At 39.2% G+C, this 26,535-nt stretch overlaps 1 protein-coding gene across 1 annotated transcript in view; it reads right to left on the minus strand.

Moving 5' to 3' along the window:
* The window catches only part of ENPP1 (ectonucleotide pyrophosphatase/phosphodiesterase 1), a 53,683-nt gene extending 27,148 nt beyond the window's left edge, over nt 1-26,535 (minus strand). The window contains exons 1-6 of the mRNA XM_066547003.1: nt 26,350-26,535; nt 10,868-10,940; nt 9,263-9,379; nt 6,301-6,426; nt 6,071-6,131; nt 1,021-1,118 (exon numbers count right to left, since the gene is read on the minus strand). Coding sequence (XP_066403100.1) covers nt 1,021-1,118; nt 6,071-6,131; nt 6,301-6,426; nt 9,263-9,379; nt 10,868-10,940; nt 26,350-26,535 — 661 coding nt within the window. The remainder of the gene's footprint in view (nt 1-1,020; nt 1,119-6,070; nt 6,132-6,300; nt 6,427-9,262; nt 9,380-10,867; nt 10,941-26,349) is intronic.

The following is a 26,535-nucleotide window of genomic DNA, read 5'->3' on the forward strand; positions in this document are numbered from 1 at the left end:
TCCCACTGAAATCTATCCAGACCAAAGAATGAAGAAACTTTATATGTGTAAGTGGATACTGCAGACTGGAAGTCCTACACATGCTTTGTGACACTTCTATCTTGTATCTCAGGCAGAGCTAGAATAATTTGTACTAGCCAGCCTCTCCTAGAAATGTCCCAGAAATTTTCTCCAGATTATATTTTTTATAACTGCAGCTAATGAAAACTTTGCAAATGTCTCATTTTATTCTAGCATGGAACAAAACTAAAAAGAACCCAAAACCTCAGATACATCTGCGAATTGTTATCCTCTGGAATGCTTCAAGTTGTACCAACCACTGTGTAAAAAAGCAAGTATTTTTACTGATTTATTTTTAGTCAAACTGAAACCAGGCACCCCAGGTAGTAATTTCTGAATGTCAAGAAGATTGGCATATTTTTCAGACAAGAAATACCATCAGTTCTCTACAGACCACAGCCAAAACAGAAACAGGAAAAGTAAAATTATTTAGACACCACCAAATCAAGACACTAAAAAAGCTGAGGAATATTTCTTCAGGAAATGTTTATTAAATTAAGGTTTTCTTGGATTCATTTCATTTTTACCAGCCCTTCTGTATCATCTCCTCTTAGTCTATTCCTTCTCTGTCTTCTTTTTCCAAATATATTCAAATGTTTTTAATTTTCCAAAGCCATTCCACCTAAATATGAGATGATATGCATTACAGAGTAAAAAGAATCTACTTCTATTTTGAATAAAATAACCTCACAGCACAAAAAACCCCAGCTCCTAAATATAAAAGGGGCTATAACTTATAAGATTTCACTAAAAATCAAAAAGGCCTTTTCCTCAAGCCCTCTCTTTCTTGTCCTTCCACTCTCCAACACTAGAAGTCCTTTGTGCATGGGTGTTCTTTAGGGCAACAACTTCCATAATAATGGCAGAAGAGTGAGGATTTTAAAGAGTGAGGAAAGCTGCATTTGTGGGTTTTTTTCAGGTAAGACATCATAATAGTTCTTAGACAAAGAAACTACTCACGTAATTTGCTAATAACAGGTAGAAGTCCACCCCAAGTCTGCAAATATTCCGCTCTGAAGCCATCCAATGAAAATAGTAACACTGGAGACTTGGTAAATCTGAACAAACAGAAATTGAGTATTAAAAGACAGACTCTGAGAAACAGTTTCCTATCACTCATTTCAAGAAAGTTTCCCCAGACAGTGGAAATGTTCATTATGGGGCTATAAGCCAGGGCAAGGAAGTCCTCCTCAGCAGAAGTTTTTCTGGCACAGTGGTGAGCAAACTGCTCCGGTCCCTCTGCTCAAAGGTGGGCAGAACAATCCGTGCCCCAAGAGACTGAGGTTTGCAGCAGGGCGTGCACAGAAAAGTCATTGCAAGGCCTGATTTCAAGCACACCTTTAAGGTGAACCACCTTTAAGATGCTCAGGTGATCCATCTGGTGGGTTTGGTACTCCTTAGCTTGAAATCAGTCCCCTGAAGCAACACTCAGCCCCTCCAACCCTGTTCTCCCACTCCAAGCTAAGAGCAGGGAAAGAAATAAGGCAATGCAAGGCCAAACTTTCCTTTATTCACTTTCCTCCTGAACAAGCTGTAACCTAGATGAAAGAAAATGATTTTATATATATATATACATACATACAGTGCACAGAACTGTAAACAAGTCTAATGTACAGGGTATGTTAAATCAGCAACTAAAACACATACTTTTCCTCTCATCTTATGAAGATTATCCAACCAAAAAGAACTTGCTTACTGCTCCAAAAGTCCTACCAATCTCCAAACTCAAAAATGTGGCCCTGAGACTGGAAACACTGTAACAGCATTTCTGCTAGGAACTTTACAGATAAATTCAGATACTGATTTCACTGGAACCAACAAAAACAAAATCTCCCCTTCCAGTCTCCACAGGACCTATGTTTTCCAGGCTTGACTTGCTCCCAGATTCAGCCCTGTTCAAACAATTTCTCTCCAACTGTAAGTACTTAAAACATTGCATCACAGACAGGAATAGTAACTTCTGTAACATCAGTAACTTCTTCCTTGAAGAAAACATACCCTGTGTGTGACCTATAGACATGAGGGCATGTGAGACTGAAAAAAAATCACTGCTGTACAGCAATAACTATTGAAAATATGGAATTTCATAAAACAATTTACTATTTATAATATTATAACATTAAAATATTGGTTTATTGCCAGCTCATTTTCCCTTTTTATATTTACTTTTTTTAAAACTTTGTTATACTCTAGTTTCCAAAAATAAAACAGTGAGGATAGAAGAAAAATATTATTTATAAAGTGTTGACAATTTCTTTAGTAATGTACGTCACAAAAAAAATCTGAAGAGCCATTTACAAATGAAAAATTTATAAGCTGTGTGTCAGTCAAACAAATGTAAATTCAGGAATAGTCGGGCAACCAAAACATGTCAATCCTAAGAAAATTTTAATCAACAATTCGGACAACAGTTCAGCCAAAAGGATTTATACTTAATTCAGAATTATTACATAGCCCACCCTATACCTCAGATGGAATAAAACCTTTAGATGCATTTCTAAGATGTATGTTTGTAGCCTGTTTTTTAATTTATTTGGCACAGGTGGGAACAAGAAATGAATAATTTTCAGGTCGAAACTAAAGCCATATGGCAGAACAGAGTAAGGAAACTTTATGCACTACCTTTGCCCATATTACAAGTATTTTTTGCACCACAAATTCTGATCTCCTCAAGTTTTGCAAATACCTTCTCCATGTCCCTTCTCAATAAATTGATTCACTTCAGTGCAGAGGTCTAAAAGTCTTCACTGCAAAGTTCTGTGCAATAAAATGCAAACTTTTAGGCAAAGTCTGTTCAATTTACTTACCAACAAGTCTAACTTAAAAAAAAAAAAAAAACAAAAAAAAAAACCAACCAAACCAAAACCAGAAAACCCCACCAAACTTAAAACAAGCACTTAGAAAGGGACTTTACGCAACTGTTTCTGGTTTGGCATTTACAAGTAAACCAACTGTTAAATACATGTTTTGGTTGTCTGGAAATCTAGCTACTGACCCCTTCTCACATGTAAAATTAAACTTGGCAAAATAGGCCATTGCCACAATGACAGCAATTGCCCATTTCACTTCTTGTACACTCTACACATGCCAAAACTCATATATTTAGTGATCTGCCCTAGTGCTCAGGGAAGCAAACCATGACAGACCATGTTAAACCACACTCTCTTTGGAACAGCTCCAGTAAAATCCCCAGACAAACTGACCCAAGCTCCATTCTGAGGTATATCAGCCACTTCCACGCATTTTTCCTGTCAGTGGCCAAGACTGCGCTTGCTACTGAATGAATGGGCTGTCATGAGCAAGCAAGCCTGGGAGGCTCAAGTGTTGGTCCTGTTGGTGATTCATGCTGGCTGTGTCCAAACAGTAAGACAAGCATGTTTCACAGCTCTTGGATAAATAGGTATCCCACACATCCTGACTCCAAACTGAAGGAAATGCAGTAGCAATTATCCCCTCCTATAAACTGGGTTCTATGGAAACATTATGCAGGCAACACAGGCTTGCTGTGGTCTAGTAGGTTCACCAGTCTTCTGGATGATCAAGAGGCCAGAACCATGGAACACATTGCCAAGTTGACCTCCCTCACTGCAGGCAGGTTAGACCATAATTAAAAGAAATAGAAAGAAAACAAAATAGGAAGGAAAAGAAAGTTCCCTTGAAAAGCTTAATGTAATACACAGAAGACTTCTCATCCCACACACATTCATACTGCCTGTATACAGCCATAAAGCACAGGAGGAAAAGCTTTCTTTTCCACTAAATCTACAGAAAGCCTCATCAGGAGGCATAAGAGCAATTCCCAAATATAAAGAGAGATCAGCAAAGAGGAGTAAGTAACCAGATGCTCTTACAGCTCAGTGAAGATAGAGCAAATAGTAATAGGCCTGAAGCACATGAGGACAAAAAGACAGCAAAAAGTCATCAGTAAAGCCATCTATGTAAGTACTAGGATAACCTGCTTAAGTAGGTTTAAATTGTCTGACTATTATTTCACTCCTAAAATGGTGGGAATGACTAGATCACTCCTGAGGTCTTACAGCCTATTAACTTTATAATCCTATTAAACAATATAGAACCCAGTTTTGGAAAGACTTAGTTGTATACTTAATTTTAAGTTGTTGATCAGTGAAATCAGTGAGCAGTTGATCTCACTGAAATCAGTGGGATTTCTCAGATTAAGTACCTCATTGAATGCTGTATCATCTTTTGTCCATTCTGCACAGGAACAGCTAAAACTAAAACAGAATAAAACCAGCATTCTGAACCCACAAAATATGCTGTATTAATATGCACAGAATCAGAATTGATATCCTGAAGTCTCAGAACAAGCACTGCAACTAAATTCACCTGCACTACTGCCTACCACACAGCATAGGAAGAAGTGGATTGTTTACAGAGTTGTTACTTTTGGGAGAGGCTTGTGTGCTAATAGTCCAAGATGAACCTTCAGTCAACACTGTTTGATTCAGCTTTGACCACACATCACCCTTTCCCGGGCTGGGTTTTATTGCAACATTTTGGGGTTTACCAGGATTAAAACAATTTTAGAGGAGTAACTATGTATCCCTTTCATGAGCTGAACAGAAAAAACAAACAAAAAACCCTAAAAACAAGTTAACCAACAGGAGTTGCCCTACAGCATTTACGTCAGTAACTTTGACTGTGGATCTGCACAAGACTCTTTGTTTACCAACCTCTTGGGGGCAACACTTCCTAACCCTGTTAGAGAAATCATCACTCTAGACTCAGTTCTCAGCAAGAAGTCCCAAATGGCTCCTGAACTCAGAACAAAATTCAACGACAAAAACTTCAAGAACCACCCCTTCCTACATAGGGGATTACTGGGGACTTGGACTAAGCTGGACAGAAGCTCCAGTTTCTGTCCTGATGAAGGTTCTGAAAGTTCAGCAACTGTTAGTGCTCTGAATCAGAGTGAAGGGTACTCAATTGGTATGAAATATTTCACATGGAAATATTTTGTATTTTGTTTGACAGTATTATAAGGCCAATGAATAAAAATAGCATGATTTAAATATCTTAAGTAAAAGCTGTAATGACATAAGCACAAAATAAAATGCTTTTACTTTACTAGAAATATCCCATTGGGCTATAATTTCAAAATCAAAATAAAAAGGTGTGTGTTTTTTGATACTACACAGAAAAGAATATAGTTGTCCCATAACATGTCTAGTAAGTATTTACTACAGGACCATAAATCAACCTAGAATTGAAGTCCCTTTTATTGACAGCCTAGATATACAGCCATAGTTTATAGTCAACTTTAACTACAAACTTAGTCAGAAGATCCCACAGCAAAAACAGTTCAAGTAATACAAGATTTTTTTTTCCTGGCTGGGAGCTTTGCTGTACTATTCAAGCCTGAGTGCTGATGCCATAAACCACATGAGTCATTCCTCACACACTGTATACATAACTTGCAGGAGCAGGCCCAATGTGGAGCTGAGCCAGAGAATACAAGGATCCCTTGGCACTTTACACCTTTTAAAGAAAGTAATTCAGACAGCTTGCAAATAGTGTTGTCCCACTCCTGGTAGAGCTGGAACACAGATCTGCCCACAATTTGCAGTCCTGAGGCTGGAAAATGCAAGGTATTGGAAAGGTCTTTTAAAGAGACAAGAAAGGGAGACAGGAGTCTAAGATTGCTGGATGGGTCCCAAAATATTTGGAATGATGGATATTGTAGCACACGTAGGTCAATAATATGACTGGCAACCAGGCAGATTCACCCAGGGCACACATATCTGTGAGAAACACCAGGACTGAGGAATAGGCAAATCTTGCAAGTCAAGCAAGTGCTGAGATAGAGCAACCTGATGGGTTGGTAAGCACCACCAAATGCTGGCTGAACAGGTGCTCATCTCTGTCTGGCAGCTGCTTTCACTGTGTGTGTAAAAAGCAAGCAGGTCCCAGGAAGGCACAGCAGGGAGCACAATGTCAAAAATGAAATGCAAGCAAAGAGCAGAGCTACGCAAATATAAAATTTCCTCACCCTTTTGGACACTGAGGTTCAGTAATGTTCTCACACTCTTCTTCAACCCAGCTTGCCTCTCCTTAAAACAAATGAATGCAATATATTTTTTAAGACAGTACATTCTTACTGATAGATGCAAGGTTTTTTTCATGCTACCAGATGCTTTTAAAGTCATATTATGTTCTTGCTCCGTTTACACAAATTTAGGTACATATGAAAGAGGGTAGCAATTTGTTGATGATACTTACCTTTACAAACAGCTTGATAATTAACACAGCAATCATTGTTTTCCACACAATCATCTGAACAGGAACAATGATATTCTAGTCGCCTCTTTTCTCCACACCTGAATTTATTGCAGGTCCATATGTGGGCTAAAAAACAGGTGAGAGAGAAGGACAGCACAATGATTAATACTGCTTTAAGTCCAGAACTAATAAAGCAAGTGTTAAGTTCAGTCTCAAATCTCTACTCACTGAGAAATAGTCCTCAGGTGTAATAGAGATAATGAGTTATCTCATACACGCATAGTATCACAAACTTTAGCACTTCAGGAAGTAGGAACACCCATGAGTAAATATCCAAGAGCACAATCATCTGAATACAACTATGCAGCATATGGGTATAAATACCACAGATCAGAAAGAATTCATTTTACAGATCTTTTAAAATATGGTAATTTATGGGTTTAATTTGTTAAGCTCATACTATAAAAAAAGCCCCAAAACTCCACCAGATTAAAAAAAAATTAGCCTGAATTTGGAATGCCTAGAAAACACTGAGCAGCATTAATTTATTCTGACTTGCATTTGAAGTCACAGTGGATTTTACCAGTCATCATCAGCCACTCCAGCCTCTTTCAGCACATCTTAGTAATAGGCATCACTGCCACTATTTAAGACTCTATACATAAGCTCACAGGAAGACCTACTGACTTCAGCTCCACTGCTGATTTTATTAGAGAACAATATTGGTTTCTCTGAATGGCATATTCCAATACATTGTATCATCTGGAGACCTGGATGTTCTGGTTGAACATGAGTCAGCATTGCCCTGGCAGCCAGGAGGGCCAAGCGTGCCCTGAGGGGCATCAGGCACAGCATGGCCAGCCAGGCAAGGAAGGGGATTGTCCTGCTCTGCTCTGAGCTGGGGCAGCCTCACCTCCAGTGCTAGGGGCATTTTTGGGTGCCACAATGTGCTAAACTATGAGAAAGTGTCCAAAGGAGGGCCATGAGGATGGTGAAGGGTCTGGAGAGGAAACCTTATGAGGAGCAGCCGAGGTCACATTGTTTGTTCAGCCTGGAGAAGAGAAGACTGAGGAAAAGCTCCATTATAGTCTTCAACATTCTCAGGAGAGGAAGCAGAGGAGCAGGTATCAAGCTCTTCATTCTCATGACCAGTGAGAGGACTCAGGGAAAGAGCATGAAGTTGCATCAGGTGAGCTTTAGGTTAAGTATCAGGAAAAGATTTTTCACCCAGAAGGTGGCTGGCACTGGAAAAAGCTCCTCAGGGAAGTGGTGATAGTGCCAAGCCTCACAGAGTTCAAAAAGCATTTGGAAAACTGTCAGGCACATGGTGTGACTCTTGGCCTGTCCTATGCAGGGTCAGGAGTCAGACTTCATGATCGTGATGGGTCCCTTCCAACAGCATATTCTGTGATTCTATGATTTGTTAGCAGTCATAAACACAAATAAATCCTTTACATTGAATTTACCAGCTGAGTGAATACTTAGTGAAGGTACAGAAACGTGGAAGCCAAATCTAAATGTTTGAGCAGAAGACACTCAATGATTTTCATACATGACTAGCAATTAGAGATCCCTAAAAGCATTGTCAGGAGATTAATCTCATTTTCAGTAATTCCACTAATATCAAATAGATCTCTATTTCCATAAGAGAGAGAAGAATCTATTATGGTTCGAGTTACATGATACTATTGGGAAATTAGAATTTGATTCTCCATTGATGTTAGGTCTAATTTTAAAAAACCCAAAAACCAGCACCAATGAATTCATTCATATTCCTAGTGCTAAGACAGACTCTCCAGTTTGTTTCTAAAGAACCTTTATACTCAGGAGGAGTGATGTAAGAAAACAGAGTAAAACCCTTGCGATTATATACCTGGATATATCAACTATATATGTGTAACTTGATTTTCAGTAGCAGTCAATTGAAGCAGGGATCTGAGCTCAGTTTAATCATTTGGTTTTCAACATCCACATCGGAATTTTAAATGTATCAGTGTGGTCTCACCCAGAAATTAATCAAATGTATATAAAGAGGAGTAAGAAGAAAAAAACTTATCTGAAAGGAATGCTGCTTTTGAAGCATAAAGGCAAAACCAAAGGAAAGAAAATAGTTAAGTGCTGTACTTGTTGTTCTACCCACACTAACATCTTTCCTTGTAAAATTTCTCTTAGGTATTTTTCACACGTTTGTCTCTTTGACCTTTGCCTTCTGGCAAATCATGGCAGCTGCTTCTCATTTCGCAATCCTTCACCAGTGCAATCTGTTTTGTCATCCTGCCTTGATTCATGCTCATGACCCTTGCTTCACATTCAGGCAGGGGAGTAGCAAGGCTGTGGGCCTGAGCAGCTGGGTAGGGAGAGATGGCAGCTTTCACAGAGCTGCTCTGTCCTTCCCCTTTTTCACTCAGGCGATGACAGACAAATGCAATATGCAGAATGCACTTCTATTCCAGGCTTGCCCAAGAACGTAGGAGTTATCCCTGATGCCAGGGACAATGCGGGTTACTGTTGTCTCACCACCAGCAAACAAAAAGCTGGCTAAGACCTCGAGTTGCCATTGTTCCTCCTCCTTCCAAGGGGGAGGGCAGCAGCACAGTCTGTGGCAGCCTCTTCTCACAGGAGAGCTATGGGAAAGCCAGCCTACTGGCTTTGTCAGCTCCTAAGTAGTCCAGCTGGGTGAAATACAACCTTTGCTTGTGTGAAACAGCAGCTGTACCAGAGCCCTGATGTTTCCACAGGAGTCCCCAGTACCACCATCATCACTGCAACTCCATCCAGGAATGCAGCCCAGAATAAAATGGGGAAGATGAGTGGCATCAGAAACACTCTGCTGCTCAGTAGCTCCATTTTGCATTCACAGCCCATCTGAACTAAGCCCTGACCAGAGCAGCACTCACGTACGCTGAGCTGTCCCCTGTCAAAGAGCAGGAGAGATTGCTCCCTCAGTTTCTTCCATCCTTACCTGGTTGTATACACGTTTCCTGGTAATCTAAGCAGCAGTTTCCAAGCTTGACACAATCTTTATCGCAACGGCAGCTTCCAAAGGTCCTTTCAAAGCAGCGACCTTTGCAGGTTTTCACTGTAATATTGGATAGTGTTAGATATCAGTGGCTGAGCCCAAATCAGTCAACATGCAAAAGAAACTAACACAGCCAGCATGTGAAATGACACAGTTGGTGATTCCAACGTACAGGATGGCTGCAAAAACAGTGGCAGCCAAAGGAAACACTTGATCCAACCAAATGCTAATTTCCTCTTACTGAACAAAAATAATTTTTCATCACATTGAACAAAAGGTTCTGTTTTCTTTTAGCAGGAACATCATGTTTCAGTATTGGCAGAAACCAATGAAATAAAAGCTAGTTGTGACTGTCCTCGCCCCTGTGTCACAGGAAGATGTGAGTACAGGCCCTCAGAGTATGTAAGATCTCAAGATGTAAGGATGGTTGTTCCAAAGCAGACACAAGAGATACAAACATGAGTATACTGCTCACAAGTTTATTTTTTGTTCAATTTCAATATCAAAAAAAGACATAGCATTCTTCCACTAGATTGGTGTTGCTGAGAGCAGGGGATAATCATAAAAAAAATTTTAAAAACAAATCCAAACAAAAAACCCCAAAACCCAACCAAACAGCAACAACAAAACAATAAAAACAAACAAACAAACAAAAAACCCTAAAAAACCCCACCACCACCCAACTAGAAATTAGTGATGTGAAGGATTAACAAAAATAAAGGATTTAGTCACACTGTCTAATCCTGAGCAATCACCAGAAGGGAGTGAGGGAAATCCGTCATTTGGCTCATCTTCTGAAGAATCTTGAGGTGTGTGATATTAGGAAAATGAGATACTAATGAACCAATATTGCAGAGCTGCAATAAAATGAGAAAAAAACTATATATATTGTAACAGAAATTGTATAAACTGAACTTCTGTTGAAAATCATTTTATGTTCAGCTTTGAAATTATTCTTCATAGTTGTTCCCAAAGTGAAGCCTAACTTCTTTAAAAAAAAAATCTTTCGTAACCTTCTACCTGAAGAAACTTCACTATTGAAAAAAACCACATATTTTTCAGAACAGAAAACAGACAGAGGAATTCCACCAGGAATGTTTTCAGGCTACAATTCTAACCAGTAAAAAAAATAACCTTTTTTTTACCTCCATAATTGACTGGAAAAGATGAAAAACAAATGTTCCAGGACAACATGAAATAGAAGTTGTTGTGTTTTGTTGTTTCATTTTGGTTTTTTTTAATGGTGAACTGAAAAAAGCCAGCCATTCACCACAGTGACAGCTGGGATACATGGAAGTTGCCAGATCAGACACTGAGTACCAGGATCACTTTACCTCTCAAGTGAGTACACACAATTATTGATTACACCTGAGGTTTATTTTCTGGTATTTTTATTCCACTCTTACTGATGCTGCTTCAAGCAATGCATGCAATCCTCCTCCTGCAGCAAGAAGGGGGTAGCATTTTGATAATATGAAAATTAATTCACCAAAAAAAAAAAAAAGGAATTGTTGAGTAACATTACTAAATAAAAGACATAGTGTTTACCATCTTTTGAACAGCTAGGCTTCAGGCCAAATATACATCCTAGGATTGTCGTTAACACACAGACACAGAGTACCTGTGGGACAGGAAGGAAAAGAAATAATATTAAATTACCACTGAATGGTTTTGAAAGTGCTCATTTTCTCTGTAATGCTATACAATTGTACTGAAATTCATAAATATGCTGATTTAGAGGCCGATTTCACTGTTTTCACTGGCAGTTTTCACTTCCACAAGTAGTCATGTTGTTTGCAATTAATTAGCAGTGTGTGAACATGCTCGTCACAACTGGGCCTATGTATATAATTTCTTCTCAAGTCCTTTAGCATAGACATATATCATCATGTCTTCCTTGATTTCTTTATATCATTCTTTCATGATGATATATTTCTATTTCTTACACATTTTATAGAAAACTTTTTTACTCCACTCCTTCCTTGTATGTTGTTCTAAGAGGGTGAAGTTTTGCCATTAACCATAGATGACAAACAGAAGGCATAGCCCTCAAGTGATACCTATAATTTTCTTAGGCAGGAAAACCCTTTCCCACTTCCTAGTATCCAGTTCATACTAGATCTGGGTCCACACAATGGTAAGCAACTGTGGGATGTCATATTAAGGCTGACCACAGTGTCTTGCACTGACCAGAAACTACAGCTGTTTTCATTATGGATTTTGGATGTACTGAAGTTATGGAACAAGCACTGTATTACCCTGGTCTAGCAGGTCACAGCAGGATTTAATGCCTACTCAAATGCAGAAACAGATTTCTTTTAACCTCATTAAGTATTGGTTTTATTCCATAAACTCTTTGAAAAAGTAAGTGTACTATCAGTGCTTAGACAGTAATTAAAGAGAAGTCAAGAATGCAGTTACAACAGCTATTCTATTTAAGTGCAGAATGTAATAAAGTACTTTGCCAGAAGTCCTGAAACAGAACATGCTGCAATAATGCAGGCTTTCTTATACGTAAGAATTTGGGGAGATCTCGGTAGGGAAAGAGTGTTCATACCACCTTTCCAGTCACTGTTTTCTGCAGAAAAATCACATTGAAGCAATACTTCAATAACTTCACATACCTGGCTACACAATTCTGTCCATTTTTTTCTCCTTTCCCATCAGTAAAATCTGCTGAGTCAGCCTTGAGTAGGATGCCTGAATCATAATGTGATGTGGCAAAAATTCCTTCCATTTTAAAATGCACCTAATTATTTCTCAAGTTTATTCTTTTTAAATACCATGAACACTTCAGTAATTAAAAACTATTTGTGTTGCTTTTAACAACTCTACAGTTTACTATGCAATTTTGTTCACTAAGCAGTTAATAAAGACAGTAAGAAAGCAATTTCTGGAATGTGTAGTATTGGAATTCAGCTATTACTCTGAATTTCTGAACTAAAAATTATCAAAAACCAAACTAATCAATATAAAAATATTTCAAAGTACCATTTATTTTAAAATTGAGCAATAGACTGGATCTGATGAAGCTGTGGCTTCGAATTCTGAATCAGGGAAGTCACTGGAATCTTATTCAACATCACACGTAGCAAAGAAATAAGCATTTTTTCAGTTAAATTACAGTCTTTGAATTGACAGGGAAAGAAGCAAAATAATAAAAGACTGAAAAGGAAAAAAATATAGCATCATCTATTTACCTGCATCTGAAAAAACTTACAGAAATATACAAGTCTCCATTCAACCTAGCTATCACGAATGAACACAAGTACAGAGCTTTGTGCTTTTCTTTTTTTTTGTTGTTTTTGGTTGGTTTTTTTGTTTTTTGTTTTGAAATCAGAATACTAACAGGTGCAGCATCAACAATTTCTGTTACATCAGTATCAACAACATTATCTTCAATGTAAGATGGACCTTGTTCTGGACCTTTCAAATCCCTCATATAAAATATCACCTAGATAAGAGCAGGTGGGCAGGGAGATAGGTGACACTTCAAATGCAAGATGTCAAAGCACAGCAAAATCAGTGGAGAAGGCAAGACCTGTTATTGTCCTTTTAACATTATTATTCTGTTATTGTTACTATTATTAAATTACAAATGGATTAATTTATCTTTTAAAAGCCAAGTTGAGAACATTTTATTTCAGGGCGAAGATTTATCGCTTCTCTGCTCCCACCAGGCCCTACTACTAAGATCAAGAAGTAGAATGTCCTCTGAGATGTGAACACAAACATGCTTTAAAACAAGCAAAACCCACAGCTACTCTATTTGTAACAGCTTTGTTCCCATATCTTCAAATAGGTACCTAGACCTACGACCTATGGGATTTTGGCCACCTAAGGCATCCCTGTACAGAAAACACATTGCAGGACCACTGAATGGACTATTAATATTCCCTGATGGAGTTTCAGTGTAGGTAATGCAGGAGTTTAATCACTAATGCAAAAATAAAATCTACATAAAACCCACCCAAAAGTGACAGCATTATAATAACTTCTCAATGTAAAGCTTATAGAACTTTGCTAAAATTCTCCCAAATAATTTCTGTGATTTTGGCACCAAATGTAATAAAATAACAGTTTTATCACAAACATCACAACCTGTCTTATATTCCAGGTTGTCAGTTTTATGCTTCTATGAACATAATTCCAAGAAGCAAAAACAAAAGGATTATATTCACTGAGGCACATGAGTACTCTTTTGGGTACAAAATACTATAAAATGCAATACTAAATGCAATTATATATTAAGATCTTGAAAATCTCGACTCACTACATTAAATCCTTTGTTTTCTTAACCTTAGTCCCATTAGGTTAAATTTTTGTCTTAAAAATATTTTACTGCAAAACACTAAAGCTTCCCCCTCCTTTCTGATTTTCTCTTTCTTTCTTTAACACTTAATAAAGATTTTTTACAAAAACAGTAATTTTACCCATTAAACATCTGACAGTGTTCTAGGACAGCCAAATCTAACCCAGTGGAACCTCATGCAATTGCAGCTTACTGTTTAAGGCTTTGAATTGAAGCTTTATTTTGAGCCTGAATGACTTCAGTCACATGGATATTATCCACACAAATGGCAAAATGTTCTGCTGGAACAATAATGAGCAGCTAATACTGGCCAGCAGCAGCAGTCCTGACTAGGCACAGTAAGAGGTGTTACACCAGTAGTTGACCTATTGTCAGTGGAAAGGCGCTAAGATTATCAACTCTGTAGATGATGAAGAATATTCAAATTATTTTTAAAGATCCAGATACTCACTGCATCTCACTGCTGCACCCTAAAGATGAACCAGTTTACTTTGCTTCTTTCTATATTGCAACATATCTCTGCTGTCCAGAGAAGTTGTGGACACCTTGGAAGTGTTCCAGGCCAAGTTGGACAGGGCTTTGAGGAACCTAGTAGAAGGTGTCCCTGTCCATGGCAGGGAGGTTGGAACTAGATGATGTTTAAGGCCCCTTCCAACCCAAACCATTCTGTGATTCTATAAGAAAACCTCACCACAGCAAGTAGGTTACTAATTTTACCTGACCTGCTTTACATACAGGTAGGTCAGGTTGGAGATGCTGCAGCCTGCTACATAAAGATTGTATATTTTTTTAATCCATACAAAGACAAGTAGCTGCATGCATGCTTGTTTACTAACAAGGACCTTGTTTAGCAACCTGCAACAAGCACCAAATTCAAAGCTCTAGCTACTACCACACTGTCAACATAACACCTGCCTTGAAGGTTTAATCTGCCTTTTTAAACCATAGGAAGAAATCTTACCTGTTCTCTCTCAGCCATATTCTTCCACTCAAAAGAGAATGCAAGAATTGAGAACAAGGTGCCATTAAGAAAGAATATGGGAATCCAATATTTCATAGGAAAACAAGTAAAATTAAAGAACTTGGCCTTGTAATACACAAAAGTAGAAAATTAAAGTTTTATGATCTGTATCTTATGAGGCTACTAGCACAAACTGTCAGATTCAGTTCTAATGTCGCATCTGAGCAAAGGTTTTTAAAACAACACAGTAACAACTGCAGAGAAGAAAATGTCCTTTTTTGGTTTAAAAATAATTTTTAGAAAGTTTGTTTTGGAATCACAAAAACATTGTCATCTAGGGATGAATCTTTGTCCCATCACTGCTTCCTTTACATGGGAGGAAGCAATAAAAGCTTTGCTTTGTAAACAATTATAATGGTTGGGAATAGGTGGTTGAAAGTCTGGAACACTGCAATCCCGAGAACATTTCAAAAGCCTTTTATTTCAAAAGCCTTTCATTTTGAGCTGGGTAAATGGAAATATGATGGCATGGTTAGAGAAGAGAAGAGAATAATTTCCCTCACTCATCTCTAGAGCTGCAGCTGAAGAGAATTTTTCAGCAGTAATTTTGGGGAGCTGCTGGAAGGGCTGGAGTCAGCAAAGCATGCAGGCTGCAAACACCTGATCCCAAAGAGACTCCTCAGCTGTACAGGTCTTACTGACACACAAAGAAATCTCTCACTGGCCTTAGCTACTGCCACCTTTCCTATCACATTTTAGTCCTCCTGTACACAGTTAATACTACTGTCCCTTTCTCTTCATTCTTCTCTAGCTCTGTCCACCTCCCACATTCCCCTCCTCATTCTGTATTCTGTATTCTATATTTTCTTTGGCAAAGAACGTACTGATACTTCTTTTAAGGAATTATCATGCTGAATTACATTTATTTCTGTGTTGATCTTCCTCACTCCTTGCCTGCCATGTACCCAGTTGCTTTCTGTCTCCCTTCCTTCATCCCTGGTATTCTATGGCCAACAAAACTTGTCACTCCAAGGTTTAAGATACATCCATTAACAACTATGCAATTATCAAGGAAACCATGCAAAATAATGTTTTTCCATCCTAATCTACATGATTGGTTCTCACAGTTGTGTCATACGTATCCATGAAGGGAGGATGTCTAGACAGGGTCTGTAATGCCAGTATTAAGAAAACCCATGGAATTTTCCAAAACCACTGGGATCTGCGAAAGGCATGCTGTGTTTTCACTGTTTTGTGCACCTAGAATAGATGATTACTGACCTGAACCTTAACACTAAAATATCTTCGAGAAAGAATTTCACCTGCAAAAATGTAAAGAACACAGTAACAAATAATGAATTTCAAGCAAGAACAGTGTCACCTTCTGACAGTTAAAAATGCAGACAGCATACTCTATAAAGGAAAAAAAAACTACACTTATCTACACTTGCCAGGGGCAGCAGAACACTTACTCATGCTTGTAAAAATTATTTTTAAACCAGCATAAACCCCTTGCCAACAGCTCCGTTTTATTCAAAAGCAGGGGTTACTTAATAAATTTTAATAAACTGAAAGGAGGTAGATACTTCAGTCACACCAGCGCAGCTACTTAAGTAACACTTTAGTAAATCACCTAAAAAAAAAAAGTAAATCAGCACTGAACCAAGTGCACCACCTCCTTCTTGCACCAGTCATCTCTTATTTCCACATTTGTAAATATTTTTATGGTCTACAAAGACTTGATTCTGTTGATCTACATTCCACTCATAGAGGCCAGCAGGAGGAGAATCGCTGAGGCTCCCAGGTCCTGGCTGTTGTACAACACTGGAGGCGACTAAATAATTCTGAAGTCAGTGGATCAAAATGCTGGAGATAACACCCAAAACGTTTTGAGAGCTAGAACTATTTACCATGAAAATGCATAGGCATTATTGTTTTTCTTCCTCAAAGAGGCACATAGGACGTCTACTCTCATTCTTTGTATTGAATGTTCTCAGGACTGTTATTATGTGCTATTGCAACCAAAGGCCATTCAAAGGACAAGAGTGTTTTTAATGTAGATTGAGCCACTGTAAGGTATTATAAAAGCCTTCACACAGCTCACCTAAGAGTGATAACACTTCACTCAGTAGAGAATTATCAGCAGAAGACTATCATCATACTATAGATCTCTAATACCTTCCAAAACTATTCAAGCATCTGCTTTTAACAAAAAGATACCAAAAGACAGAAGAGTTAGCATCTGTCAGCTAGTCAGCTGGAATCTAAAATATTTTTCTTATTTGTTGCTTGCCCAACTGTGAAGGTACATACTCTCCAGGAAGTCATTAGCACTTGAGCTGTTGTTATCAAAGCTTTACCCCAGCTGTTACCTTATCACTGCACTTAAGATCATGGGAGAATTTAGAGAAAAATTAAAGTGCAACAATATGCTAGCCAAGAAGAAGGGGAAATAAAACTTCAATTGACAAAAAGCAGGTAGCAGCTGACTCTACTATTTAATCAGCAAGTAGATTTTTGTAAAAACCTAAGGAAAGAAAACTCATGTTATGAGAAAAAAAGTAAACATTGTACTTTCAAGCACAATTCTTTTATTCAACATAGTAGACTAAGAACACAGAACAAAGCCCACTGCATGTCATCCGCTTTAGTGGCAACCACATATGAATGCACAACTGCATAGAAAGGAAAGAAACTGTTAGTAATTATGCCAACTAAAATTTGTTTTGCAAACAACTGGCACTTGACTCATAAATAAAAGCAAAATTGGATCTCAAAATATGGCCTTGAGCCATCTTCATGCCCTTCTGTTCCAGATGTCCCTTTTCAAGAATGAAGCCAAAGCTTTTCCTGTTTAGATTACTGTCATGAGAGTTGTGACAAGAACAGAGTACAGAGGGGGCGGCTTCTACAGGGTACTGATTATACCACAAAATATACCAAGTAAACCTATATTCACATCCATTTTTCTTTGTCAGATACTGTTACAACTGCCACCATGACAGCAATATTAACTTCCACAGGAAGACAAAATGACCTTAAAGAATAAGTGAAGAAATCCTGCAAAACACCAAGATTATTAGGAGTGTCAAATAATTGCAGAACCACAAGCAGTATAAGAAGAATGCAGGACAAATCAGGTTTCATACAATCATTTAGGCTGGAAAAGACCTTTAAGATCAACTCAAACAATTTCAGCTATTCATTATAAGTCTTTACTGAGTACACTGATATCGATCAAAGACACATCTTCAGCCCTGAATCCTTTGACCATTTTCCCAAAACAAAGACAAGGGATGATAAAGAGGGCATTATTTACCTCAGCACCTTTTGAATATAGCCCCTCAAAAAACAAAAGGTAGACTATCAAATTTTGATACCTCACAACATGGAAACATATTTGAGCCAGAAGAAGGTTCTAGAACTGGCCCATTTACCAGCGTTAAACAGTGAAGTGAAATGAAATATACATGGCCAGGCTGGATTATTGGTCTTCTTGAAGAAGCTATAACAACACTTTTTGTTATCCTAGGAACAAAAGCAACCAGTGTTTAACACAAACTTGTATCCACAGACTACACCACATTAGAAAGCATTTATATAGGTTGATATGCCTATATGCCATTACACAGCAGAACTGTGACAAGATTATGCTCACTGACTTTCTTCAGAAATGTAAATTCTACATTTTTTCTTATTACTTCCTTTTCTCCTTAGCTAACCTACTGTGTTAAACAATTAAACATTATTTCATTTGCAAAAAATCCTTACTTATGCTACTTTTCTTTGTCCTCCATCACACCCCATTTACCATTAAAGCCACTGCTACCTTATAAACCCACTTACAGGTAACTTTTTATACAGGTAACTTGTGCAACATCTATGCAGAAATGTACTTTTTGCTTTTCAGTACAGAAAGTGTTTTTTTCAAAAGAGGTCAAGAAGTATATCAAAACAATGTAAAAATATCATTCCAATATTCAACATTATAAAAAAGCTTTTCTTAAAATCACATCTGCTACTGTTTCATTGAAATGGGACAGTGTTGCGATGCAGCACACTGACAAATTCTATCATAGGGTATGGTCACAGTGATACTCGCCAATATATTCATTTCTATTTTCAGCTCCAAGGTGAGAAACTCCTCATACCTTTCATGTTTTTAAAGCCTTTATTTACTCTGCTCCTCCTTTCAGCCGGAAGGAACAATAACATAGCTTCCACTGCAAGTCAAATCAGAACAATTCACTCTGTGTAATTCCAGTGAGACCAGTAAAAAAATGCAAAGGAAAATTTTTGAAGAGCAGGAGTTGGAAGGAAGCCCTGCACAGTTTTTGTATCTTTGGCCTTGACTGAAATCCAAGTTATAGGGCAGTACCTAAGTTGTTCTGAATTCAAGACAAAATTATTACTACAGAAAGCCTATCCACTTAAACTGTGTTCTTTATTATTTTAGTATCCAAGAGTTTTGCAGAACTAAATGAAGGTGTTCAGAACAAAAGCTGCCTCCCTTCTGCCAGGAATTTGGCTGGCTGTGCTCGGGGCCAGTTCTCTGGTACTGGTTCAGTTATCTGCACTATCTGGGAGACCTCAACCAGTCTTGAAGATAGCTCTCCAATAAAAAGCTAGAGAAAGCCTCAGAAGAGTCACTCCTTGTTTTAGCCAGCCTTACCTCTGTGGCCTGTCTGGAATTTGGTACAGCCACACTGCAGTCAAGTCTATCCTGGCCATTTATTCTGTTCACCCAAACTCACAGGCCTGCCTTCCCTTACCTTGGACCTCTCTTACCATTACAAACTCACCTGGCAATTTAGACTATTGGCTGAACCTGGTTGATGTCCCCAAATCCACTGTGCTCACTTGGCTCACACACAGCAAGACTGTCCCTTTCCAATAAGGGCACTGGCTTGTTGCCACGACTGGATACAGTTTTACCTTCTCTTCCAGCATGACCTGCCTTCACCTGGTGCCTGACAGGTAGGCAAAGATTTACTGCAAACTTTACTGCAAAATTAAAGAAATGTAATGGAAACCCTAAGTCACAGATTGCATCAGAACTCTGAATGCTGGAGCAGTAAGTATGAGCACACAACACCAATCAAAACCCAATTCACTTGTTTTGCCTGAATGGACCAAAGGGCTGAGCCAAGCACAGCGTGGCCTAATCTACACTCCCATTCTCCATTCCCTAATTCTACACTCCTATTCCTAGGCCAATGTGCCTGTTTTCAGGCATCCAGCCAACCAGAAGCATTGACAGATGCATCAGTCACACGGCTGGGTGTCCTTCAGCCTCTCCCAAGATTTGCACTCCAGCTGGAGTCCAGGCAGCCAGAAGCATCCACACACACTGCACTCCAAGGGGTGACTGAAACCTCCTGCATGGCTTAAATCCTCCAATTCAGCTACAGAAGAGACTATTTGATAGCCTAAACTCTATGCTGTTTTATTGATGTTAAAAGCCATACCTAAACTACCCAGCTGAAAGCGAGCTGAAGTTTGCTTGGCAAATTTTCAATCACCCCTTTGATTGTGCATCCAAGTCCAACCCAGTAGGGCAATAAAATTTAAACTGAGTTCTGATTACAGTTTTTAACAAAGATGGTCTCTACTCTCCCTTTGTGAAGATTTTTATAAAAGTGGAATTTGAGGAGCTGTTTTTCTCTGTTATTGCTTTGGTTTTGCAGTTGGTGTTGGGTTTTGTTTATCTGTGTTCACTGTTGTTTGATTTGAGTTCTTTTTTTCTAATTCCTTAATTCCTGCAAGTGTTTCTTTGGACAATATTTTTTTACTTTACATAGCTTCTGCCTTTTAGGATAGGTTATGCCAACTCACTCTATGAAGTGTAAATAAAGCAAGAATACAAATTAACCCTCAAAACTCTTCAGAGCTAAAATTTCTATTTTTTTTTTATTGTATAGAACAAAATTATGACTTTTGTCTTCAATACCCAGCATGAAAATTGCCACTTGAAGGGCAAAAAAGAAATTTTGGGGTTACATTTCCCTGAGTATAATGAGAATTATTTGCAAAGTCTTCCCTAAAAAGTGAGTAGACTGAAGAGAAACATTCAGCTATAATGATTTTTAAATTCAAACCCCAAACTTTCTTTTAATGGCTTAAATTGGATAACAATGTCTTTATTTTTTGTATGTATAGTTACAATTTTATTCTAATTAATGCATTTAAGCAATATGAATATCAACTCAATTAAAAAAAAAGTTTTGTCAAACACCATGTGTTCAGACTTTAAACCAAGTCACAATGGAAGCTGGAGAGCTCTAACATTGGCAGAAGACAGCTGTAAAGCATCCTTGTTTCCCAACATTGGAAGAGGCTTTCCTACAAATTATTAAGATATTGGAGATCAGCCAAGAACTCTTTTAATATTTCTAAAATGAAAGTGCTTCAAAGTCTATTAAAAATATGGCAATCTTGTTATCGTCATTCTTTACTTCATATTTTACCAAGGGATGTTTAATGCCAAAAAAATTGAAATCACCCAACAGTTACTCTAATATTACTGTCGAGCTGTGTGGTGTTTCTTGGATCTCAGAAGTCCCATCTAAACTCAGTCCAGCACTGCCATGGAAGCAAGTAATTTCAGCAAGAACCACCTTTCCCTACTGAAAAATAAAGAAAAAGTTACAAGCCACATAAAGCAAAATAATACAAAAAAAGGATGAAATTGAATGGTTTGCTGAGGGCCAAAAATAGATTAAAGACTGAACATGGCACCCGGGCCTCTCAGATTCAGACAACAGCATCCTTCAATCCAGTGCTTGAGAACTGACTGATACCCATAAAAATACCCACACTGAAGTAAGCTGAAGTCAATAACCACAGTCCAAATTACAAGGTTTGGGTAATTAAATACATATTCTGCCTTTTTTATGGAAAAAATAATATGGATACGCATTAATAATTTTGTTTTAAAGTACTAATCTATACAAATGTTTGGGTACCTACAAACATCTTTAAGAGGAAAACCATCAGCATGAAAACAACCAAACAGGAATACAATCTTCCCAATAATAGTAAAAGAAGGTTGTTCCCACATCTTCATCTATGGGGAGGAAAAAAAAGAACCAAATAACAAAACCAGACAAACCTACCGTCATCTCCAAAATCCTGACATAGCACACCCATCTTTCCCCGCCTGAGCCTAAAGCCAGCAGCTATGAGCTATTTTCAAATGAAGTGGTGAATACCTTTCAGGACTCATACAGAATATCTTTACATCCAATAGATCTTTTTTCAACACTTAGACTCTTTGCTGACTGCAGCAATGGCAAATATGAACTGGCAACAGAAATTCTCCCTTGGGCAGAGATTGTCTCATTTATTTATGATAAATAGGGGTTTATGATTCATAAAAGCTTAACATAGCAACCAATGGATGACTGAAACCAGATTTATAGAATAATGGAGCAGATGGTCCTGAAAACTACACTAAGGCACATGGAAAATAAGAAGGCGATAGCTATTGTGGCTTCACTAAGGGCCAACTGTGTCTGACAAATTTGGTGGCCTTCTAAAATGGGATTACAGCAGTGGTGGAAGAGGGAATAGAAACCGAAATCATCTACCTGGACCTGTGCAAAGCATTTGGCATGCTCTGCATGAAATCCTGGTCTTTACACTGGAGAGACATGGATTTGACAGAGGGACCTGGAACCGCTGGATGGTCACACTCATGAGCTATGCTTAGGGGTTGGATGTGCCAGTGGAAACCAGTGAGGAGTGGCCTTCCTCTGGGTCAGCATAGGGACCAGCACTGCTGGACATTTTGTCAGTGACATGGGCAGCAGGATCAAGGCACCCTCAGCAAGTTTGCCAATGACACCAAGCTGTGTGGTGCCATCAACTGGAGGGAAGGGATTGCCATCCAGAGGGGCCTGGGCAAGCTTGAGAGGTGAGACTGTGCAAAGGCCAAGTGTGTGATCCCTCATGACAATCCCAGTACCAGCACAGGCAGGGCAGAGAATGGTTTGAAAGCAACCCTGAGGAGAAAGACTTGGGACTGTTAGTGGATGAGAAGCCCAATGTGACCCAGCACCCCCAGCTGGTCTGCAGATGGCACAAAACTGAGCAATGCAGTTGACAGAAGAATGGGATGACACCCAGAGGGACCTGGAGAAGCTTGAGAAGTGGGACCACAAGAACCTAATGAAGTCCAACAAAAACAAGGTGCTACACCTGGGTAAGGGAAATCCCTGAGGTGAGTGCAGACTGGGAGAAGGACTCACTAAGAACAGCGCTGCAGGGAAGGACTTGGGGGTGCTGGTAGATGAAAAGCTGGGCACAAGCTGTTAATGTGCACTCACAGCCCAGAAGGCCAACTGCATCCTGGGCTGTACTCGCAGAAGCGTGACCAGCAGGTCAAGGGAGAGGATTCTGCCCCTCTACTCTGTCCTTGTGAGACTCCACCTGGGGTGCTACATCCAGCTCTGGGGCCCTCAGCATAAAAGGAATTCTTAAGACTTCTTGAAGCAAATCCAGAGGAGGACCACAAAGATACACAGAGAGCTAGACCACCTCTTCAGTAAAGATAGGTGGAGAGAGTTGAGGCTATTCAACCTGAAGAAGAGAAAGCCCTGGGAAAACCTTACATCTTCCAGTACCTGCAGGAGCAGGAGAGAGACTTGTTACAGAGCATGTAGCGATCAGACAAGGGGAAATGGCCTTAAACTGAAAGAAGGTATTTTAATATTAGAAATTGAGAAGAAATTATTTATTGTAAGGGTGGCAAGACACTTGAAAAGATTGCCCAGAGTTCTGTGGATACCCCATCCCTGCAAGTGTCCAAGGCCAGAATAGATGAGCTTTGAGCAACCTGGTCTAGTGTAGGTGTCCCTGCCCATGATAGAGGAGTTGAAACTGGCTGATCTTTAAGGATCTCTTCAGACCCAAACCATTCTATGATATGATAAGGCTAGAAGAGACCTGAAGAGGTTTTCAGTTCAATCTCTTGCCCAATGTTGGAAGTTGGCTAGTTTTTAGGATGTGCCTTGAAAAAAATAAAAAACACTGGACAGCCTTAATGAAAAAAGGGGGGAAAACTTACAGACTATAAAAACATTAAGTGCATTCCACAGCATTTTTTTAAACTTCACAATTTATTATCTTTATGCAATCTGAAATGCTTGAGTTACTCTTTAGATGAGACTAACACACTTCCAATGTCTCAGTCTGGACCTTACCTGGAATTTTTTTTGTATTTTTTTTCTACTTCGGAATCCTCAGGCTGCAAAACTCCATTAGAATTTTTCTAACAAAAGCATCAGTTTAAATGAGTTTTCCAGTTCTGACAAAAAGTCTGAAGCTGTTGAAAAGAAACATTCTCTTACATTATTACTTTATTTCTCTCAATGTTTCAGCTGTTAGACTGGCATGGAAAATTTTATTTTAATGGAATGAATGAATCAGACCAAAATGCAATGCCTGAGTTCCTGGCAAATGGGAAAACCTCAAACATAAGCAAAGGTTATGCTGCTCTTGGGCAGCAGCATACTGCTCGCTCACATGACAGCCTGGAGACACTACAGACAGTTCACTGGGCTTTAAAGGAACAGAAGTTTGAGCTTAGAAAACTGGCAAGACAGTAAATAAAAAGGTGGCTTTATGTGCTTAGGGAAGCACTATGGGTTAGTAAAATCCACCACTTGCGGAATCCTCCCTCTGCAGCAGCAGCAGCTGCCCTGTCATAGGGTAAGATCAGCTCATGGACAAGAGCTGGGAATTTTAAGGTTCACAAACTGCACAGACATCTGCAAGTGGCAGGTGCTTGTGAAGGAAGAGTAGAATGCAGTCCAGTCTCAGCTTTCCAGAAAAATAAGAAGAGTGATTCAAGTATTCCTTAATCAGCAGAAATGCATTAATGAGGTTTTAGAAAATTTCAACATAAGCTCACGTGAAAGCAGTCATTTGTGGGATTTTTTTTATCTACATAAATAAAGGAGGCAATAGCACATACAGCCAGGATAAATGCAGGCAAATGAGATTTACCTAACATCTGGACACTTTAACAGTTTCACATTACTATAAAACTACAAACACCAAGCAGGTAAGTCTACTCACTTTTTTAGGACATTTGGATATTGTAAATGCTTCATAAATACATTGGTTTCTGAGAAAGAACAAACTAGCATTCCTAACTCCATTTTGCCCCTTTCTGACATGTTTAGGTTAAATACATTCTTGTTTTACTCAATCCAGTATCACCCGCAGTATTTAGAAAGTTTTCCAAGTTCTCACTGAATATCTTATATCATCTCTGTGTTTGCAGTCACCCCAAAAAAATAGTGTATGGCCATAAATATTTAGAATTTTTAAATTATTTTTGTATAGATGACATATTTCACTCTGACACTTTCATGAGCACAGGAGGAAATTTTTACCAGTTCTCAATGAATGGCATTTAGAAAATAAGAACTTAATTCAGAAGAATAAGTAACTGCAAACACTAACTTGTGCTCACTCCAGTCTCTAAGTGGCTGTGCATCTCTAAAAATTTTGGTGCATTAGAGCCTAAAAAGCTCAGGACAGCAATACTAGGTTCTAAGGCTGAAAAGAGCTGAGCTGTTTTCACCATCCAACTGCAGTGGCTTTTATGGCACAACCTTAATCTCCCCAGAAGACAACAAAGTAATGAAACGAGCTACTAACAACAACCTTTATTTATGGGGACATTTCATCAAAAACGTTGTCAAAAAAAAGCTTTTGCATGGAAGCTACCATAGACCTTTGCATGAATTTCTTTTCTTATAACATTCTGACAAACTTAGAAACATAATTTACCTCCTGCTATGTCAAAAAGTATGACCAACCTGTAGTCACAATGATATGGGTGGATGAATCATTCGAAAAGGTAGCCAGATTAGAAAGATATCAGTAAATTTGGATAGGTACCTTGACATTTCTGCTTCAATGTATAGAGGACTATTTATGCATACATACATAGTGACGTCTACTGCAGTTCCACTAAAGGTTCCTTCCAAGAACACCATAATTCTTTCACCTTGATAATGAGTTTAGCCTCATAATGATTACTCCAAGCAGTTTGGAAGGTCTTATTTTCACATCTCTATGAGGAGGATAATTATAATACAGCAGCATGGCTAAAACTGGAAAGTGACCTACCTGCTAACAATGGCTTTGGCTGCTGGGGCTTCTGAACAAGGGCCAAAAGCGCCTCGCAACAGCACTTGGAGACAAACTTTCAACCCACGGTAGCCCGAATTCAGAGAAAGGCAAGTTTTTACACTTCCTCTGTCCTTTTAGCTCTTTAACTCTTTTTAGCTTTTCCAGCCATATTTTCCTATTTTAACCGGGTTTTGTCTTCCCTGGTGTCCCCCCTGCAGCATACAGCTAAAACCGCATGATGAAAGACGAGACAACCATTGACACCACAAAAGAATTTTGAAAGATTCAACGCTGAGGACCGTCAAAAGAGTAAAATAAATCAAGAGTTACGAATCCCTCTCCAAGGCAGGTCGCTGTCTATACGCAAGTACCACGGTCCTGACTCCCGAAGCGGAGCCGTCCCGTAGCACTGCTGCCCCGGGCATCCCGAGGGCAGTCACCCTCTTCCAAAACCGCCGAGAGGCTTCTGAGGTCCCGCCACGGGCTCGTCTCCCATCTCCCGAAGCCTGGAGACGGGCGAAACACCTGCGCCAGCTGCACCGCTCCCCCGCTCCCGCCGGCGCGGTGAGACCCCGCTCCGCCCGCCCGGCCCCGCGGCGCCCCGGCTCTTACCAGGGAGAGCACTTTGTAGGTGTTGGGATCCTTGCTCTTGCCGCCCGGAGGTTTCTCCGGCTCCTCGGCCACCTCCATGGCCGGCAGCATGGGCACAGCCGCAGTCTGCAGCCCGCCATCAGCCGCCCCTACCCCGTCCAGGTGGTCCTCATGGCCCTTCCCCGCTTGCTGCCCGTTCCCCTGCAT

Source organism: Molothrus aeneus, chromosome 3 (genome assembly GCF_037042795.1).
Source record: "Molothrus aeneus isolate 106 chromosome 3, BPBGC_Maene_1.0, whole genome shotgun sequence".
Lineage (NCBI taxonomy): Eukaryota > Metazoa > Chordata > Aves > Passeriformes > Icteridae > Molothrus > Molothrus aeneus.